The sequence below is a fragment of the Chiloscyllium punctatum genome, chromosome 2, assembly GCF_047496795.1.
Source record: "Chiloscyllium punctatum isolate Juve2018m chromosome 2, sChiPun1.3, whole genome shotgun sequence".
Lineage (NCBI taxonomy): Eukaryota > Metazoa > Chordata > Chondrichthyes > Orectolobiformes > Hemiscylliidae > Chiloscyllium > Chiloscyllium punctatum.
In genome coordinates, this window is record NC_092740.1 from 7270979 (window position 1) to 7279022 (window position 8044).

An 8044-nucleotide genomic window follows, 5' to 3' on the forward strand; every position below is an offset into this window, starting at 1 on the left:
AATCTTGCCTTCAGAGCAGTTTTAGATTCTCCCACAAGTTTTATCTGCATCTTCCCATTCTTATTTTAAGGACTCCTGATGGGTCATCTCCGAGTTTTCTCATTTTCCAAATGGGGAAGCAGATAAATCTTTAGCTGCTTAAACTTTCTGGAAAATAAAACTCTGTTTTGGTAAGACCAATTATATAACTGAGATTGGGCCAATGATTGTGAAAGTGAGAGCATCTCTCAGAATAGATAAATTAAGGACTGAATTGGCTGCACTTAACTTCTGTCATGGTGCACTTTTGGTACTTTTGTTTTTAAACAAAAATAGTTAAGACTGCTTATTCAAAAAATTCTCTATTCATTAGCCTTATGCCTGTGGTTTCAATGTAGGTGCAGTTAGGATTCCATAAGATTTGCTTCGTGAATTTTATAATTTTATGTCTAAAATTATGTCGATAATTTTATAAACCAGTGAGCCTTACTTTGGTTGTGGATAACGTGTTGGAAAAGGTTATAAGAGATAGGATTTATAGTCATCTCAATAGGAAAAGTTGATTAGGGATAGTCAACACAGTTTTGTGAAGGGTAGATCATGCCTCTTTGAGAAGGTGACCAAACAGGTGGATGAGGGTAAAGCGGTTGATATGGTGTATATTTAAGGCATTTGATAAGGTTCCCCACAGTAGGCTACTGCACAAAATATGGAGGCATGGGATTGAGGGTGATTTAGCAGTTTGATCAGAAATTGGCTAGCTGAAAGAAGACCAGAGGGTGGTGGTTGAAGGGAATGTTCAGCCTAGAGTTCAATTACTAGTGGTGTACCACAAGGATCTGTTTTGGGTCCACTGCTGTTTTGTCATTTTTATAAACCACAGGCCATAAAAAGATGGGTTAGTAAATTTGTGGACGACACTACGGTCAGTACAGTTGTGGATAATGCCAAAGGAACATAGATAAGCTGCAGAGCTAGGCTGAGAAGTGGCAAATGGAGCTTAATGCAGAAAAGTGTGATGTGATTCATGTTGGAAGGAGTAACAGGAATGCAGAATACTGGGTGAATGGTAAGATTTTTGGTAGTGTAGATGAGCAAAGAGATCTTGGTGTCCATGTACATAGACACCTCAAAGTTGCCACCCAGGTTGATAGGACTGTTAAGAAGGCATATGGTGTGTTAGCTTTTATTAGTAGAAGGATCGAGTTTCAGAGCCATGAGGTCATGCTGCAACTATACAAAACTCTGGTGTGTCCACACTTGGAGTATTGCGTGCAGTTCTGGTCATGGCATTATAGGAAGGATGTAAAGCTTTGTAAAGGATTCAGAGGAGATTTACATGGATGTTGCCTGGTATGGAGGGAAGATCTTAGGAGGAACGGCTCAGGGATTTGAGGCTGTTTTCATTAGAGAGAAGAAGGTTGAGAGGTGAGCTAATAGAGATATATAAGATAATCTGAGGGTTAGATAGGGTGGACAGTGAAAGTCTTTTCCTCCGATGGTGAGCATAGCTTCAAATTGAGAGGTGATCGATATAGGACAGATGTCAGAGGTAGTTTCTTTACCCAGAGAGTTGTAGGGGCGTGGAATGCACTGCCTGCAACAGTAGTGGATTCACTAAGTTTAAGGGCATTTAAATGGTCGTTGGATAGCCATATGGACGAGAATGGAACTGTGCAGGTTAGTTGGGCTTCAGATTGGTTTCACAGGTCGGTGCAACACCAAGGGCCGTTATGTTCTATGAACTAACTGCTCTGTCTTGTTCTGTTCTCTGTGTAGGAGCTGTTCCAACCAGGAGGTTTTAGCCAGCTCTTATCTCTTCTGGATGAGCAGGACGTTCAGAACGTTGGAAGATTTTCAGCATTTTCCAACGGGCGCGTTCACATCAGTTTCTGTGACGGTGTAAGACTGAGTACGCACTGGAACTTTGGATCTCGGTGTGCAGAAGAGACAGAGACTTTGTTGAAGGTCAGTCAGTCAGGGTATGTGGAAGGGAAATTGTAGAATTCCTTGATGGAGTGGGTAAGTAGGTAAGAATAGCATTGTTGTCATCTAGTCATGTGTAATATTTGGAGCTGTTTTGTAAGTATATCCATCTGTAATTAAGAACAGAGAAACGGTCAGGGTGAGAAAGGCCATTAGGTCCATTGTGCTCACTGTTCTATTACTCCAAATGGCATTGCACTATTCTCCAGCACCTTACATCATCACTCTTTCCATATATTTTGTAGCCTTTGAACTCAATGATGTTGAATGGTGTTTGTAATTACCTATACTATTTCATACTTCAGGTATCTCATGTCATGTCTTGTAACCTTCTGTTCAGACTACAGATAGTCATAAAGATGTATAGCATGGAAACAAACCCTTCAGTCCAACTTGTCCATGTTGACCATAATATCCTAAATTAATCTAGTCCCATTTACCAGCACTTGGCCCACAACCCTCTAAACCCTTCCTATTCATATACCCATCCAGATGCCTTTTAAATGTTGTAATTGTACTCGTCTCCACCAACTCATTCCATACACACACCACTCTTTGCTTGAAAAAGGTTGCCCCTTAGGTCTCTTTTATATCTTTCCCCTTTCGCCCTAAACCTATGCCCTCTAGTTCTGGACTCCTCCACCCCAAAGAAAAGACCTTGTCTATTCGCCCTATCTATGTCCCTCATGATTTCACAAGCATCTATAAGGTCACCCCTCAGCCTCCGACACTCCAGGGAAAACAGCCCCAGCCTATTCAGCTTCTCCCTATAGTTCAAACCTTCCAACCCTGGCAACATCCTTTGAAACTCTTTTTTTTTTCTGAACCCTTTCAAGTTTCACAGTGTCCTTCCAATAGAAGGGAGACCAGAACTGCACACAATATTCTAAAAGAGGCCTAACCAATGTCCTGTACAACCACAACATGACCTCCCAACTCTTGTACTCAATGCTCTGACCAATAAAGGAAAGCATAATAAATGCCCTCTTCACTATTCCATCTACCTAGATTCTACTTTCAAGGAACTATGGACTTGTTCTCCAAGATCTTTCTGTTCAGCAACACTCCCCAGACCTTACCATTAAGCATATAAACCCTGCTCTGAGTTGCCTTTCCAAAATGCAGCATCTCACATTTATCTAAATTAAACTCTATCTGCCGCTCCTCAGCCCTTTGCCTCATCCAATCCCATTGTACTCTGAGGTAACCTTCTTTGCTGTCCATTACACCTCCAATTTTGGTGTCATCTGCAAACTTACCAACTATACGTCCTATGTTCACATCCAACTCATTTATATAAATGATGAAAAGTCGAGTACCCAGCACTGATCCTTGTGGCACACCACTGGTCACAGGCCTCCAGTCTGAAAAGTACCTCCACCACCACCACCACCACCTTTTGAGGCAGTTCTGTATCCAAATGGCTCGTTCTTCCTGTAGTCTGAGATCTAATCTTGCTAACCAGTCTAACATGAGGAACCTTGTCAAATGCCTTACTGAAATCCATATCGATAACATCCACCACCTCATCAATCATCTTTGTTACTTTTTCAAATGTTAGTGAGACATGATTTCCCATGCACAGTGCCATGTTGACTATCCCTAATCAGTCCTTGCTTATCCAAAAACATGTAAATCCTGTCCCTCTTCCAACAACTTGCCCACCACTGATAGACAATTGATGCTCCACTTTCCTTCATTTTTCACGTGGGCTAGTTCCTGTTACCCCTCTCTCCAGTGACTATCAAATAGATTCAAATGAAAACTCAGGTCTGTATATTCTGTTCTACTTATTGCCATTCACCTTCTGGTTGTTGTCAAACCTCCATGTTGTCAAGGAGACTGACATCTCCGTTTAACACCCGATGCTAAAGGACACACTTCTGACAGTACATCTCTGTTCGAGGACCGTATCAGAGTGGATATTTGGATGATTGGTAAATCTTGGTATGAAGCCAGAAACCACAAACTTGTGTGAAAGTGCTTCCTTAAATTGCTACAACTCTCTCAACTGAGAAAGAAGATTGTGGCTCCAAGTCCCACTCCAGACACTTGAGCATATAATGCAGGTTGACAGTTCAGAATGTAACTGAGGGAAAGCTGCTGCCTTTCAACTGCCTTAACCCTTCTGACCTCTCAGATGGATGTAAAGATCCACTGCACTCTTTGGAAGAATATCAGGGAGTTCTTCCTGGTCACTTGACCAATATTCTGACCAACGTCATTAAAGCATGGATCTTCAACTCTGTTTTTTCATTTTTCTTTATGGGAGCTTGTTGTGCAAAATCTATCACTGGCTATAAAATATGTGGAGCATCTTGAAATTGTGAAAGACAAGTGTGGCATTTTCAGGTACACTTCATATGAAATAATCACAGAAGTAGATCATAAGGCCCCTCCAGGCTGCGCTGCAATTCAATAAGATCAAAATAGATAAGTTTGTTTTTTAAATTCCAATTCCCATCTACCCAAATAACACTTTATTCCCCTGCCTAACAAGTATACATCTGTCTTTAAAATACTCAATGATCCCACTGCACTGCCTTCTGAGGCAGAAAATTCCAATGTTGGACAACTCTGAGAGAAAAATAAATTTCCTCATCCCCGACCTGAAAGGGTGACCCCTAATTTTAAAGCAGTGCTTCCTACTTTTCGATTGACCCGCAAGAGGAAACTTTCTTCCTACCTCCACCTTTGTCAAGATCATTCCGGATAATACACTTCAATCAAGTCACCCCTCGCTTTTCTAAACTCCAGTGGAACAAGGCCACTTGGTATGTTGAGGCTGCTCCACCAATGCAACGAAGTTGTGGTACATCTGATTATCAACTCCAATTTCCTGTATTTTCCCCGTAAACCTTGATGTCTTTACTGAATAAAAATCTGTCTATCTCAGCTGAGCATATACTCCATTACCGCAAAACCTTCCACTGCTAGGTAAAGAATTCCACAGATTCATGACCCTTGAAGATGGCATTCCTCCTCATCTCTGTCTTAATTATGACATCTCACTCTGAGATAATGCCTTATGGTCCTTGAGTCTCCCCAAGGGGAAACTTACTTTACTTGTTAATTATTTGAATGTGTGTAAGAACTCTTGCTATCCATTTTCAAGTCCCTAGCCAGCTTTCTCGCATATTCCAGTTTCCTCCTCCTGATTAATCTTTTTGTTGTTCTCCGCTGTTCTTTATATTCTGACCAACCACTTATCTTAATGTAGTTTTATGCTTTTTCTTCAGGTCTGAGTTGCCCTAACTACTTCAGTTAATCACAGTACTTCCTCCTTTAGAACCTTTCTTTGTCGTAGGAATATTGTGAAATATCCCACTTTAATGTGGCAGAGCAGAGGAAAATTATTTATACCGTGTATTCAAAAAGAATGGGTACCCAATGCACATAGTCAGCTGACTTCTCAGCAACAAACCCAAACAAGCAGACAAAACCCTAGCCACTCTCCCCTACATCAAAAACATCTCTGAAATGACTGCCAGACTAATCAGACCCACCAACACACTTAAACAGCAGCTAACGAACTTGAAAGACCCTATACAGACAACAAGCAAAACTAATGTCATTTACAGAATACTGTGCAAGGACTGTAACAAACACTACATTGGACAACAGGCAGAAAACTAACCACCAGGATGCATGAACACCAACTAGCTACAAAACGACATGACCCTCTCTCACTCGTATCCTTACATATGGATGAGGAAGGACATCACTTTGACTGGGAGAACACATCCATCCTAGGACAAGCCAAACAGAGATTTGCACAAGAATTCGAACTCCATCAACAAATACATCGAGTTAGACCCTATCTACCACCCCCCCCCCCCCCCCACCCCCCGAGAAAAAGAACAGGAAATGACATCAACCCAAAGAAACTCAAACATATAAATAGAAAGCAGGAATCATGTACACTGCTTCGCCTGAGGCCCACTGAAAATGTTCCCTAGTAGGGTGACGAAACATCTGGAAATGAACCTCCCAGCTCAGTGAGCAAACCTACATCCAGAACCTCAACCTGAGCTACAAATCTTCTCAAAACTCACTTAATGTCTGCCATTGAGACTTGATCTCTCCCTGTAGTTTGCCAGCTCTTAGGCCCTCAATTTTCCTGTCTGATGAACTCTAGTTAACAAACAAAACTGACCAAGTTTCTGTATTTGACAAGAAGCTATTTATTACAAATAAATCAATTATAACCACAGGGAAACAACTTATGAATTAATAACTTAACTCTCAACTAAAATACTGCCCCTTCTTAACTACCCCGCAAACATGTGTGCACACATGCGCATGCAGACAGACATAGACAAAAATAAAAATGTTAAGAACAAATGATAATACAGCACAGGAACAGGCCTTTCGGCCCTCCAGGCCTGTGCTGACACATTTTGCCCTTCCATGGTAAAACTGTCTTCACTTACCAGGATCCCTATCCCTCTATTCCATTCCATTCCTTTCATGTATTCATCCAGGTGCTTCTTGAATGCTGCTCTTGTGTCTGCTTCCACCACCCCTTTTAGCAGCATGTTCAGGGCATTCACTGCCCTTTGTGTGAAAACCTTGCCTCGCATATCTCCTTTAAACTACCTCCCACCCCACACCTTAAATTTGTGTCTCCTTGTAATTGATCCCTCTACCCTGAGAAAGAACTTCATACTTGCCACTCGATCCATGCCATTCACAATCTTATAAACTTCTATCAGGTTGTCTCTCAACCTCCTGCATTCTAGTGAAAACAAATTCAGTCTATCCAACCTTTCTTCATAGCTAAAATTCCCCCATACCAGGCAACATCCTGATAAACCTTTTCTGTACCCTCTCCAAAGCATCCACATCCGTCTGGTAGTGTGGTGACCAGAACTGTACGCAATATTCCAAGTGTGGCCAAACGAAAGTTCTCTAAAGCTGCAGCATAATCTGCATACCTTGTACTCAATGCTCCTTCAAGTGAAGGCAGGCATGCCATTGGCCTTTTAGATTAGATTAGACTTACAGTGTGGAAACAGGCCCTTCGGCCCAACAAGTCCACACCGACCCGTCGAAGCGCAGCCCACCCATTCCCCTACATTTACCCCTTGCCTAACACTACGGGCAATTTTTCATGGCCAATTCACCTGACCCTGCACATCTTTGGACTGTGGGAGGAAACCGGAGCACCCGGAGGAAACCCACGCAGACACTGGGAGAACGTGCAAACTCCACACAGTCAGTCGCCCGAGGTGGGAATTGAACCCGGGTCTCTGGCGCCCTCAGTGATCTGTGGACACCCAGATGCCTCTGCATATCAATGCTCCGAAAGGCTCTGCCATTCACTGTATAGTTTCCACCTGTATGTGACCTTCCAAAATGCATCTCATTTGTCCAGATTAAACTCCATCTGCCATTTTACTTCCCATTTCTCCATTTGATCTATATCCTGCTGTATCCTCTGACAATCTTCCTCACTATCTGCAACCCTACCAATCTTTGTATTGTCTGCAAACTTATGAATTAGGATAGATCCCATCAAGAATTGGGGACTTATTTACCTTTAGTACTTTTTTCAGGCCGCATATCACTACTACTTACTTTTTAATAGTAACTTGGCATAGAAACTCAATACTCCCTTCCCTGAGTTCATCCTCCACCAATACCTTCCCTTTGGTGAATACTGACACAAATTCCCACTCACCTATCTCTTCTGGCTCCACACACAGATTCTCTTCATTGACTTTGAGTGAACCAACTCTTTCCCTGGCTATCCTCTTGCTTTTTATAAATGTATAAAAGTGAAAAGGAATATTATGGAATACTGTTCAATATCACTGGTTCACCAAATTCAGTGATGTAAATGTTTTGTTGAGTCCTTCTAGTCTTTAGTCTTTACATCTCTTCAGTTTTTAACTGCAGACACAGGTTGTTGGCACACGAATTGTTCATCTCTTACTCACTGGTTAGAGGCAGTAACCTTAAGGCAAATGGTGAGTGGGAATTGCTCGCTATCTTCCAATGTTCTGTTACTACTCTGCAAAGAGAGAAAGATCCTGTCATCTTCTCCTGTTCACACACGGGCTGCACGCCTACCCAG

The 8044-nt window shown here is 42.0% G+C and overlaps 1 protein-coding gene across 6 annotated transcripts in view; it reads left to right on the forward strand.

Moving 5' to 3' along the window:
• Positions 1-8044, forward strand: part of c2h5orf34 (chromosome 2 C5orf34 homolog) — a 56299-nt gene that overhangs the window by 35581 nt on the left and 12674 nt on the right. For 5 of the 6 annotated variants that reach the window (XR_011963916.1, XM_072593214.1, XM_072593226.1 and 2 more), the window contains one exon: positions 1759-1947. The exons of the other annotated variant lie outside the window; for it this stretch is intronic. Coding sequence is in view for 4 of the 5 variants with exons in the window: in XM_072593214.1 (XP_072449315.1) it covers positions 1759-1947 (189 nt within the window). In the remaining variant the exon portion in view is untranslated. The remainder of the gene's footprint in view (positions 1-1758; positions 1948-8044) is intronic. 6 annotated transcript variants of the gene reach the window in all.